This window comes from Belonocnema kinseyi, chromosome 7 (genome assembly GCF_010883055.1).
Source record: "Belonocnema kinseyi isolate 2016_QV_RU_SX_M_011 chromosome 7, B_treatae_v1, whole genome shotgun sequence".
Classification (NCBI taxonomy): domain Eukaryota; kingdom Metazoa; phylum Arthropoda; class Insecta; order Hymenoptera; family Cynipidae; genus Belonocnema; species Belonocnema kinseyi.
This window is the reverse complement of record NC_046663.1, coordinates 96,525,073-96,538,771: the sequence shown is the minus strand read 5'-3', so window position 1 is coordinate 96,538,771 and position 13,699 is coordinate 96,525,073. Positions and strand designations below refer to the sequence as shown.

The following is a 13,699-nucleotide window of genomic DNA, read 5'->3' as shown; positions in this document are numbered from 1 at the left end:
ACTACTGTTGGGTAGGCGAACATATTCCCAGAATTTAGAGACAATCGAAAAACATGACTTTTTGAGTTGGGGCAGTTGAGGAATAATGCCCCATATATAATATATATAATTTATATTTAAATTTGATCAACTAAAACTACATTTTAAAATTCTTTAAATAAAAAATGTACATTTAAAAATTAAAATCCACAATGGCAAATTTGTAAGTGAAAGATTTTCGAATTCCACATTCTAACATGAATGATAGGATAATTGAATCAGATAACAATTGAACTAATTATTGAAAAAACAGTTGAAATCAAAGTTGGACAGATTTTTGTCTAAATATTTGTAAAATTCCCGATCAAAAAATAAATTCACTATCATTTCCCGGTCCAGCGACCGCCACCCTGCTATTTTCATCAAATAATTTGAAAAACTTACTCTCGCTTGATCGATGTCCTCAATAGTTGCTTTTCGTGGTTGTCTTTTCCCATGAGCTCCTATTCGCTGAAGACGTCGACAAGCAACAGTCGCGTAATGACTAACTTGCACATGAATCGGCCACTTGGCCACCTCTGGAAATTGGAAGTTAGGATCTCGATGTCTATTCATATAACCTTCCAAATAAGGCTCAAAAGTGGCACTAGGAGGAACAAATGCGAGGCACACCGCCATCAACTCCCAACCTCGCCTCAAACTTTCCTTCCGAGGATTCTCCGTAGTCTGACGACAAATCTGCACATAAAGTTCATCTCGCAATGGTGGCTTCGAAAAGGCAGTATTTACGATTTCCATCGCGACTCCGTCCAGCGTCATACCAACGTTGGCTTTCCGATCACCCATGTAAACCTGAACCAACCGAAAGAGATTGCAGGCTTCTCGTTTCAACAACTTCTCCCCGTCAACGACGACCAGCATCGGTTGCGGTATTGGATCTTTCGACCAACTGAGAATGTCACGAACACTGAACTTCTTCCGGAACAAGAGTCTAAGTCCCTTGGGTCTTCCGCAGTTCAGATTGAGATTGTCTTGGGCGTATTTTTCAATGTCACCTCCACTGGTATTGTCGTCCCTTTTAGCTTCATCATAGTCGGTTGTATCAAAATTTCTTCCGGAAATAACAGCTGGACTTGGAAGAGAAATTGGCCTTGGAGTTAAGGTGTCACGAGCTTCAGATTGAGTGATGTTCGTTGGAGGAGGTGGAGGTGGTGCGATAGGAGCAGTCACATGCGGCCTCGTCAAGGTATCTGCGGTATTGTAGTAAGTTGCTAGGCCTGCTGTGTCGTAATTCGCCAGATCTAGAAGAGTACCAATTTTACTTTGATTTTCTTATCCTCAATTTCACGGCTCGGACTCAAGTTAGAGACAGGGCTCAAATCGACTGGACGGATTTAAAAAGGTCGCATGGAATTTCGAAAAAAAGTCCACAGACGTCACATCACAGTTTTAAAGATAATGAAAAAAGAAACAGTAGCAGACACTGAATTAATTAAATAATAACTTTATTTGCTTAGGAATATACAGTACATACTTTTCATTCGCATTCAAATATTCTTTGCACAATCAAAATAATGCTTTAATGTTAAAACAAATTTTTAACAATATTCATTTAGTTTGCAAGATTTTGACTGTGAGTTTAAAACATTTCTTTCTGAACTGTTAAATTTTTCAGCTTGGATTATTTTGAAACGAGAGAAGTTTAGATTTTACATTATTTTTTTAATTCAAGAATATTCATTTTGAACATTTTCTCTCGAAACAGGGGGAATGGTTTGATTTTCACGAAAATAGGGGAATAATAGGAGAATGCATTTTTAAAATAAAATGATTATAGATACAATATTGTATTCATTATGAATGACTTCAAATTCCTAAGATTTCAAGTCGAAATATACTGCACTTTCAATAAAATCGTCGAATTTTAAACCCAAAGCTCGATTGAAATAAAGTTTGATTTTTAAAGCTGAATTTTCATCCAAATAGTTGAATTTAAAATAATAATAATTTTGAACCAAACAGTTGCATTTGCAACAAAATAGTTGATTTTTAGACAGATATTTCAATTACCAATGAAACAGATTAAAAGACCAAACTGTTGCATTTTAAACGAAATAGCAGAAGCTTTAATCAAAGGAGTCGAATTTTTGATAAAATAGATCAATTTTTTACCAAATAGTTGAACCTTTATTTCAAAAACACAAAAAAGATTAATCTTAAACCAAAAAATTGGACTTTTCTATAATAAAAGAGGAATTTGAGATCCAAGAGGATAAATCTCTTTATCCGAAAGGGGAATATTTAACAAGACAGTCAAAATTTTCATCAATAAAGATGAATTTTCGACAAAATAATTACATTTTCCACCAGATTGTTGAATCTTTAACCAGAAAAAATAAACTTTCAACCAAAAATAGTTTAATTTTCTTTGTGCATTCTATTAATTTAATGCGTAATTCAGCTATTATCAAGAAAAAGGCGAAGTTACTTGAAATCAGGGCAAAAAGAGGAATTCTTTGAAAAGGGGAAAATCGGAAATAGGGCAAGGAATGTGAATACTGTTAAACTAGTGTGCTATTTTTTAACAAAATACGTGAGTTTTCAACTAAAAAAAGACAAATTTTCAACCAAATTGTTGAATTATCAACTGAAATTATACATCTTCGACTGAAATAATGAAATTTTTAACCAAGTCGATGAATTTTCAGCCAAAAAGATTAATTTAAAAAAAAAACGAATTTACAACAAAAAAAGATCAATTGTCAACCAAAACTTGAATGCAAGTATTTATCAGTTTAAAAAGTTAATGTTTAATCAAAAAGATAAATTTTTTAATAAAATCATAGAATATTCAATTGCCATAGTAGCTACATTTTTCCAGTTAAAAAAAAAATTTTAACCAATAAAAAACTAATTTCCAAATAAATAGTTACTACAAAATGTTGTATTTTCAATTTAAATTATGAATCTTCATCGGAAAAGTTGAATTTTTAACTAAAAGAATAAATTTTCAACTAAAAATATGAATCTTCAACTAGAATGATTGAATTTTGAACCGAAAAAGGTACATTTTCAGCCAAGAAGATAATTTCTGACAAAAAAGACGAATTTTCTACTAAACAAAATAAATTGTCAACCAAAAATTGGATAGTTAAATTATCAATTTACAAAATTAATGTTCAGCCAATTAAATGAATTTTTAACTAAAATGATAGAATATTCAATTAAAATAAAAGATACATTTTCAGTTAAAGAACAATAATTTTAAACAAAACAAAAACAACAAATTAAAAAAATAGTTACTATTTCAAAAAAATTTATGAATTTTCAACTAAAATGATGAATATTCATCTGGAATAGTTGAAGACAAAAAACCAAGCTGTTGCATTTTTAACCAGATCGTAGAACTTTCAATCAAAAGAGACAAATTTTCAATAAAATAGATACATTTTTAACTAAATAGTTGAATTTTCATGTCAAAAAGATGAAAAAATATGCATGTTAATTTAAAAAATATAACTTTTCTCCATAAAAGAGGAATTTTCAAACCAAAAGGACGACTTTTCTATCCAAAAGGAGAACATTCATAAAAACAGTTAAAATGTTAATCAATAAAAATGAATTTTCGACAAAATAATTAAATTTTCAACCATATAGTAGAATTTTTAACTAAAAAGAATAAACTTTCAATCAAAAATAGTTTCACTTTCTTGGTGGATTATGTTACTTTATTTCGTAGTTCAGCTAAAAACGAGAAAAAGGGGAAGTTTTTTTAAAGCAATGGAAAAAGAGGAATACTTTAAAAAGGGGAAAGACGAGAAATAGGAAACAATGTGAGAAGATTGTAATTAAATTTGAAATTAATCGATGTTAAACTTTCTCGACTTAAATTTTTTCAAACTACTGTCAATGTAGTAACATAACTAAAAAGAGTGCAAAATATTGTCAACATTGCAGGAATCACAGCGCAGGAGCTAAAAAATGGGGAAATAGGGTAATTTTCTCAAGAAAAATAGGGAAAATAGGGGAAAGATTAAACATTTATTTTTACATATCGAAAAGAACAATTTTTTATAAGAAATTTTATATTTTTAATAATTTTCAACGATTTTTCAGTAATTAGTACCATTAAGGAATTTATTTTTTAAAACGGGATATACTAGTGAAGCAAAAAAGACCAAGAAAAAATAAAATGAGTTAAATACACCATTTTGATATGTTAACCATTGTTTTCATAAATATTTATTTCCAAGATTTGTCATTTATTCTTTACTGTAATTAATACTTTCAATGTAACTTTAAAACTAAGCTCTTCAGTAGAGCGAAGTAAAAATGCCAAAATTAATTGAATGTTTTGAGCTGACGGGTAACAATTTATGGGTCGACATGCAAAACAAGTAAAGAAAAAAATGTTTCAATCGGTTAATATCTTCTGTATTCATGGGAAAAATTTTTTTCGAAGTGTTTATAACATTCCAAAATCGCAACAACAAAAATGTAATCTTATAAATTCTAAATCACAAGTTTATTTTTGTTAGAAAAAGCAAAATGATAAAATGTTTCTTTGGTTCAAGCTGAATAAATTTCAGGTTCGACATGTTTAACTTTTTGTAAATGTGCGCATATGACTTAATCCAATAAACACATTTGTGTACTTTTCCAAAAAAATGGTTATTGAGCAAACAATTTATTTTTAAATTTCGTCATTTTTTATTATTGTTCACTAGTAAATGCTGTAAGTATAACAAATTCGTCATAATTTTTGAACCAATACAAAATATTTTAAATTTTAAATCGTTAAATTTTACTGATTAAAATTTTTTTCACTTTTTTACATTTTGTACATTTCAAATAAAAGGTATTCCCTTTCTAATACTTATTTAAAAAGTACTACATCTTTCGTAACTGATCCAATTTTATATTGAATAACAACTTCTGTCTACAGTGTTCATATTTTCAACATGCACTTGAAACGTGTACCTTATTTATTCATAAATAATGTATTTACGTATTATAATTGCTTTAATTATTATTCAATAATGACTACACTTTCTAATTTCAAAGAATTTTCCGCGTAATTCAAATACTGTGTTTTCAAATAACGTATATCTAAAGAGAAAAGGAAAAATGAGAGAAATTTGTTGAGAATGATGGAAAAAGGGGAATTGCCAGAAAAAAGGGGAAACTAAGAAAAAAAAAGAAAAAATCCTGAGATTGGCGCGAATCCGAGTCCTCAAATTTTCACAAAAAAAAAAAAAGTTGGCAAAGTAAACAAACCTGCGTAATGATCTTCAAGATACTCTTGACTCGACGAATCTCCTTGGTTGCTAGCAGCTTCGTCATCTGCAAATTGATCGTCTGAATCGTCATCTGCTCTCTCTCGAAGTTCGCTGCCCCTACCACCTTCCTCATCCAGCGAGTCGTCACCTTCTTCTGTTAATAAAGGATCTCCGAATTTGTAACAACCCGAAAGCTTTGCTTGTTGTAAAATGTAATGTTGAAGAGGCAACAAGTGATCAGCATCAAGGAGAAGGTTTCCATAGTAGGGCGAAGGTGGAGGACTTGGATTTCCATTGCTCCTTTTCTTCTTCCCATTATCAGGATCTATCGGAACTTCTATCTCATCTTCGACCGCACTATTGCTACTACTGTGACTGCTATTGCTGCTGCTCGTATTACTGCACAGTCGCTGACGAGCTTGATCATGACTTTGTTCAACTAAATAACGTTCGTGCATTGAATCATCATCCTTCTCGTGACGTCTACTCTGCTGTTGCTGCAGTTGCTGCTGCTGTTGCTGCTGTTGCAATTTTTGTTGTTGCTTCTGCTGCTGGACGAAGCTGTAACTACGAGCTAAAGGTTGTTGAACACTAGAATCTAATAAATTATTGCACGCTGCGGTTCTCCTATAATCCCTCTCTCTCTCCGAAACCTCCAAACTTCTCTGCTTTAATACATTTCCCAAAACAGTTGCACCTCTCGCCAGGCTTTTGGACGGCTCATTTCTCTCTGTGGAAATTGAACCGTACATTTCTCGGACATTCGCTTCTGAGAGAGAGGCAGAACATCCATGATGTCTCCTGCCAATACTGCCGGTAGTATCGGGTTTACTTATATTTCGCGAAAGAGCAGCACTTGGATAAAATGACGAGCTGTTTGATTTGTCGAAGGAGTTCACTCTCTCCCGGTGAAGCGATTCTCGCTCTCGATCTCTGAAGCGACTACTTGTCTCAATAAGTGAACCGTACTTGTCGGCCTGGGCTTTGTGACTGTAACATTGTTGAAATTCTGGTGGACGATATGGCGGCATTTCCTGTCTAAAACCTCTACATTCCATAACTGTTTCTCGATATGGTGATGTACTTGGCTCGGGTCCATAAGAGCTTCTACTACTTTCTCTACCTGCAAATTACAATATTATATATGATATATTATATATTATATATTATATTAAATAATAAATCTCAAGTTGGGAAAAATGAAAAAGAAAACGTCAGTCTGTTCACGCAGATCTAAAGCAAGTTGCTTCAAAAATGTAATTCGTTAGAATTCCTGCTTTCGTATGCTTCTTTATTAATAATGTATCGAAATCCCAAACCGCAACACAACAGTTCCAAGTTAGTGGCGCTTCACAGTGGGCTGAATCGGGAATTTACTATTCAAAATCACGTACAGCTTACAATTCTTCGCCCATGTTCAATTTTTTTGAGAAATTATCAGCAATAGTTGCGCAAGAGCGTCTATGGATTAGATTAGTTGCGGTAAGGGATTGTCATTATTGTCTTTTTTTATAACGAATATATATGCATACTTTTTGACTGCTTATGGAAAGTATACAATGTTTTGAAAATGAACATAAAATGCATTATTTTGTTGAATTGGGTTACGATAAATTAATATTAAAGTGAATGTTAGACATTAAAATAAATTATTGTGCTTTTATCAGTTTGAAAATAATTAAATAACTGAATGGCCGGTAGAAAGCCGGGAAATTCAGAAGAATTCAAGGAATTCAGAGAATTAGGAAGAATTTAATAAATTTTAAAGAATTCAATAAATGTGAAGGAATAGGGTTGTTTCGCAATTTTAGATAAAAGAATTTTTTAATCCATAATTTTAATCCGAACCAAAGGTGAGTTATAACTTTTTTTCTGTTAAGTCGTTCCACAGGAAAAAATTATTTAAAATTGAAGGCGGTAAAACACTTATTCAAATTGGTGTCACGTGGGTGTCACCTGACTCAGAGGTTCTCATAATTATCTATAAATGTGACGATGTGGCTTTAATGATAACCATGAAAACTAACGAAACTCATGATAAAGAGGTTAGGTCACGGTCTGCTGTCAATTCTATTTTGATTTGATAGCTTTATTTGTTAAGGTTTATATGTGAGAAAAAGTTATGCTGTTGTAATATTTGGATTAAGAGTACATTTAAGTACTTTGTCAATGAATTCTTTATACATATCATAAATATATCTATTTTCGGTAGATTTCCGCTATTGGCTTTTACGAAACCCCCCTTTGACATTTTTTAAACAACATTTTGCGAATTCTATTTTCGATATGCACATAACAAAATTAAAACACCGGCACAGAAAAATATATTTGAGAATCATTGACACATGAGCTGTGATTGGTGAAAAATCGGACCCCTTTGTCGTCAAAGGGGCCCTCCAATCGACATAGTGATAAAAAATTCATATTTCAACATTAAATTAAAAATAGTAAAAAATACTTTATGGGCGTTTTTAAAATTAGAATTTTAGAAACTATAAGATCAATTTATTGGAAAAATGATATCTGACTTTGGAAACAACCATATTCAATTAATTTGGACAATTCATTAATTCAGATAATTCAAGCAATTCAGGGAACACTGTGATTCCGGATGATTCTGGAATTCAGAGGAACTCAGAAGGTGTCAAGCAAGACTTCCGAGTGAGGTTCTTTTAACATGGAGAACTCTTATTTGATAAAAGCGACAATAAGCGCACAGTGGACTGAATCGGGAATTTACCATTTAAAATCACTTACAGCCTACAATTCTTCACCGATTTTCAATTTTTTTAGAAGTGATCTGCAATAGTTGCACAAGAGCGTCTATGGATTAGATTTAAAAATTTGTATTACTATATTTTTTTATATTAATAAACAAAGAGCGAAAAGGGGACATTTTTTAATTATTATTTTTTATCTTTAAATGAGTAACTTAATTTATCCCATTCTCGATGAAAATTTATGTCGATGTATCTAAAGAACATAAATAATTAGCAAGAAATTAAATGTAATTGTGATAAAAAAATTATATTAACAAAATGTCAACATCATGGGAATTTTGCTTGCAAAGTATATTTGTAAGTTGAAATTGCTTAATTTTATATACACGATCATATTTGATCATCAACTTAGAAGCTAGTTCTTCGTAAACACTACAAAACATTTACAGTGATATCATCTGATGGCAGTAGTAAAAAAAGATGAATTTTTGTCTACAAATGGTTGAGCTATGCATTTGTTTACAAAATAAATAAATGAATAATCTCAAATAACAAATCCTCATCACTAAACATCACTAGTAATATAATTTGAAGGCGATACAGAAAAAAAAACGTTAAGTTTATGTCCATAAATGAGAAAAATATCCATTTATTTATCATATTTATTTATATGATAAACAAATAATATCCAACGAGAACTCATCACCATTAAAAATTATCACTTATATAATTTGAAGACGACTAGAATGAAAAACAATTACATCCTGTCTATAAGTGACCAAAATATGCATTTGTTTATAGCATTTGTTTATTAAATAAACAAATAATTAAAGGTACTAAGAGAGAAACCCGATTCTTCTCTGTCATTAAATGTCTAAACTATGCATTTGTTTACTTAATTTGTTTATAAAGTAAACAAACAATATCGAATAACAAGACTGCAGCACTAAGCATCACCACTATAATTATTTAAAGACGATCAGAAAGCAAAACGATCACTTTCTATCTCTTTTTTTTTTGTCACTAAACATTACCAATTATGTAATTTTAAGACGATTAGAAAGAAAAACTATTACTTTCTGTCTGTAAACGACCAAACTATGCATTTGTTTATAAAATTTGCTTATTAAATAAACAAATAATATCGAATGACCCATCTTTATCACTCAATATTTTCATAATTATAATTTAAAGGTACTAAGAAAGAAAAAACAATTACTTTCTGCCAATAAATGCCTAAACTATGCGTTTGTTTACATAATTTGTTTATAAGATGAGAAACTTAAACCAGACAACAAATGTTAATGATGAAATATGATCGTGTAGATAGAATTAAGCAATTTTAACTTACAAATATACTTTGGAAGCAAAATTCCCATGGTTTTCACATTTTGTTAATATAATCTTAATCTTCTTCTTCTTCTTATATATATATATATATATATATATATATATATATATATAAACCCCGTGTCACGATGTTTGTCACCACTAAACTCCGAAACTATTTAACCGATCTTGATGAAATTTTGTATACTGTGTGTAATTTGGTCCAACTTAAAAGATAGGATACTTTTTATCTCGTTTAATTACCTCCATATTTTTAAATAACAAATTAAATGTTTTTATTTGTATACTCCATAAGTTTCTAACAGATGGCAGTGTAAGTTAGTTTGTTGACTGACACTTCAACATGTCACGTTATCTAGGTTGGGTAAGCAGCCAACAGATGGTGCCAAGTTTATTATAATATAAATTCAACGTATTATAACTAAGCCACAGCAACGCGTGGCCAGGTCAGCTAGTTTGTTTATAAAAATTAGATTCAATTTCTTGCTAATTATTCATGTTCATTAGATACACCGACATAAATTTTCATTCAGAATGGGATCAATTAAGTTATTCATTTAAAGATAAAAAATAATAATTAAAAAATGTCCCCTTTTCGCTCTTTGTTTATTAATAGAAAAAATATATAATGATAAAAATTGAAATCTAATCCATAGACGCTCTTGCGCAATTATTGCTGATCACTTCTGAAAAAAAAATGAAAATCGGTAAAGAATTGCAGGTTGTAGGTGATTTTGAATAGTAAATTCTCGATTCAGCCCACTGTGCGCTGTTGTCGCTTTTATCAAATAAGAGTTCTCCATGTTAAAAAAACCTCACTCGGAAGTCTTGCTTGACACCTTCTGAATTGCTTGAATTGTCTGATTTAATGAATTGTACAAATTAATTGAATTCCTTCACATTCATTGAATTCTTCAAAATTCATTGAATTCTTTAAAATTCATTAAATTCTTCCGAATTCTCTGAATTCCTTGATTTCTTCCGAATTTCCCGGCTTTCTATCGGCCATTTAGTTATCTAATTATTTACAAACTGATAAAAGCGCAAAAGTTTATTTTAACAGTTTATTTTAATGTTTAACATTCACTTGAATATTAATTTATCCTGTCATTGATATGTCGCACACAAGGACATTACTTTTTAATCTTTCAAAAAGGTTATAAGCCACGAAAAACAATGATTATTTATTTAATTATGGCATAGAGAACATAAAGTTTATTTCGTAAAAGCTGTGAAGAAAATGATGTGGAAAGTAAATACTATTTTGCGCAATATAACGGATAAATAGGGGGGGGGGGGTATTAAGATTGATACTGACGTTGTCGTGGTCTCGCGATCAATTTTACAAAAATTTCAAAATAATATTTAGTACTGTCAACACAAAATTAAAGTTTATTTCAGGGTTTACAAAATTCCCAATCATTACCAATTTGTATATCATCCCATTTTTCGTGCTATTTCGATGAATTAATATTTATTTTACACGAAATTTATTTTGCAGCTTTTAGAAAATAAATTTTCTATTCTTCATATCACCAAAAAATAAATATTTCTTTTCGTGGTTTCTTTTCATACAAATAAATGATGTTAAACTTTTTTATTCTAACTTCCACTTCTTGCACAGTGCAAAAAAAGAACAATTGTTCTGATAAGTTGCTGCGATTCTTTAGAACTTTACTTTTAATAGGAGCCCAAGAAAATTGAAAAATAATTATAATTTGAGATTTTTATAATTCAGGAAAATATAAAACTTAATAGTTTTCACTATTTTTGCAACAGGTTATTAAAAACTGAACGAAATAAATTTACCCTAGGTTCATTTTATTCAGAATTTATATAGCTTCTAACCTCTTTACAAAAAATTGTAAACTCCGAGTTAATAAAATTAACAAATTGTTAAAAGCTAACAACTTAGTGTGTCCACAAACACTAAGTCGTTTTGGTACATTATTTTTTTTAACGATCTATTCAATTAACGATCATATATTCTAGAAATATTAAAATCTGTTAAAAGTTATTTTTTTAATATTTAGATAAACCACTTCAACGCTTCGTGATTTTTCGTGGTCGAAAAACCTAAGAGTAGTAACATACCTATCAAAACAAAACAGATTTTTTAATATATTTTAGTGTTAAAGTAGCGGCCAGAAATGTCAGTTCACTAAAAAAAATCGTATTAAAAATTTGCGTCTCTTTTTTTAATATAATTTAAAAAGGACTTAATCGACACGAAATTTAATAATCTTTCAAACTGTTTTTTTTTCATCTTTCTACAGGGTGTCCAGCGATTCTTAGGAATGAAATTCAAGGTCTGTTGCAGGTTTTCCAGGTCCAGAAGTCAAGTTTATCCGAAATAACCGTTTGGTAAAGATCTAAAAAATGACCCATTTAATTTGAAATCTTTGTAAATTCATTGAAATCTCTTGAAGTAAGTTCAAACCTTTATGCAATCTTGAAATTTTTGTCAAATATTCTGGAATCTTTATACACTTTTGTAATATATTTGAAATCTTTAAAATCCTTGAAACCTTGTAAATCTTTGTGAACTTTTTTGGTATTTTTAAGAAATGTTTTTTAATTTGTTGAAACCTTTTGAAATAGTTTAACATCTTTGAAATGTTTGAAAATTTGGTGTACTGTAGCCTTTTTGAAATCATTGGAATTCTTATATTTTTTAAAAATCTTTATGACATTTTTATGAAATCTCTGAAATTTGGTGTACACGCTTTTTTCCTTTTTTCCAAACACAAGAGTTTAATTTTTAAATAAAAAGATCAATTTTCAAACAACGAAAAACAAATAGGGTTGTTTCCAAAGTCAGGTATAATTTTTCCAATAAATGGATCTTATAGTGCATAAAATTCTAATTATAAAAACGCCCATAAAATATGTTTTACATATTGTTTACTATTTTTAATCTAATGTTGAAATATGAATTTTTTATCATGATGTCGATTGGAAGGCCCCTTTGACGTCAAAGGGGTCGGATTTTCCACCAATCACAGCTCACGTGTCAGTGATTCTTAAATATCTTTTTTTGTGTCGATGTTTTGTTTTGGTTATGTGCGCATCGAAAATAGAAGTCGCAAAGTATTGTTTAAAAAAATGTCAAAAAAGGGTTTTGTAAAAACTAATAGAGAAAATCTGCCAAAAATAGATATATTTATGGTATGTAGAAAGAATTCATTGAAAAAGTACTTAAATGTAGTCATGTTTACTGAACATTTTGTAAATATGTAAGATTTTAAAATGTGCTAATAATTGCACTTACTGTTTTCCTTCAACATAATACTGACTGTTTAACCAAACATTACAAAAGGATAACTTTTTTTAACACATAATCCTTAAAAAATAAAGCTATCAAATAAAAATAGTCTGAATTGACAACAGACCGTGGCCTAACCTCTTTATCATCAGTTTCGCAGTCACATTGATAGATAATTATGAGAACCTCTGAGCAAAGATATTATAAACGTAGATGCGGTGCGGGCTTAGTTACCCGCGATAAATATAGGCGGCGCGTCCGGCGAACCATTTAAATTGAAAGTAAATTCCCAATTAAAAAATTTGTTACATTTATAACTTTGCAAAACATGGTTATCTTTATTAAATGCCAAAGATAAAAGGCCATGAATATTTTTTATTTCAGTTTCATATATTTTCACCTAATTTTAAAATTATTTCTTCTAATTTATATTCTTTTATAAGTTATAATTTTTTTACTCTATAATATTATATTTGTATTCAAACTGATAAAACTTTTAGTGCAATATCTATATATAGTTCTTTCATATTATTTAGTATTTATTTTTATTTTTGTGGTCTGCAATTTCTATGGATTTTTTATACTATTCGTCTAATCAAGCTCTCGTATGTATTTTTCAATTTCTTAATTATTATATATTCTAACATTTTTATAAAAATGTAATGATAATTCCAAGTGGCAGGAAAATGGTTCTTTCGGTTTTTAGATATTAAGCCGGCAGTTCTAAGCTAGATTACGTTTCGCATTCACAAGAAAAATTAGACGAACAGAATTTCATTGGCGCATTCATAAAATATATCATGTTCCATCAAATATATTTTAAAATAAACTGTAAAATATTATAATTGATACAGCCTACTTGAAATATTTACGTAAGTTATATGGTATAAAGTTTAAAATACAAATAATATAAATATTATTCAAATTATTTTTGAAGTTTTTTCAGAACTTCCAGAATAATAAAATTCTAGACAGTTTACAATGTTATTGAACTTAAAAATTCCCGAATAATAAAATTCCAGGCCGAATGCTGTCCAATTATAAAAGATACAAAGTAGAAAATTCCCGAATTGTAGCAATTGATAAAATAGTGTTTTAATCAATAT

The 13,699-nt window shown here is 29.8% G+C and overlaps 1 protein-coding gene across 1 annotated transcript in view; it reads right to left on the bottom strand.

Annotated features, from left to right (window-relative positions):
* The window catches only part of LOC117176034 (rho GTPase-activating protein 39), a 69,360-nt gene that overhangs the window by 12,183 nt on the left and 43,478 nt on the right, over positions 1 to 13,699 (bottom strand). The window contains exons 6-7 of the mRNA XM_033366008.1: positions 5,257 to 6,381; positions 424 to 1,280 (exon numbers count right to left, since the gene is read on the bottom strand). Coding sequence (XP_033221899.1) covers positions 424 to 1,280; positions 5,257 to 6,381 — 1,982 coding nt within the window. The remainder of the gene's footprint in view (positions 1 to 423; positions 1,281 to 5,256; positions 6,382 to 13,699) is intronic.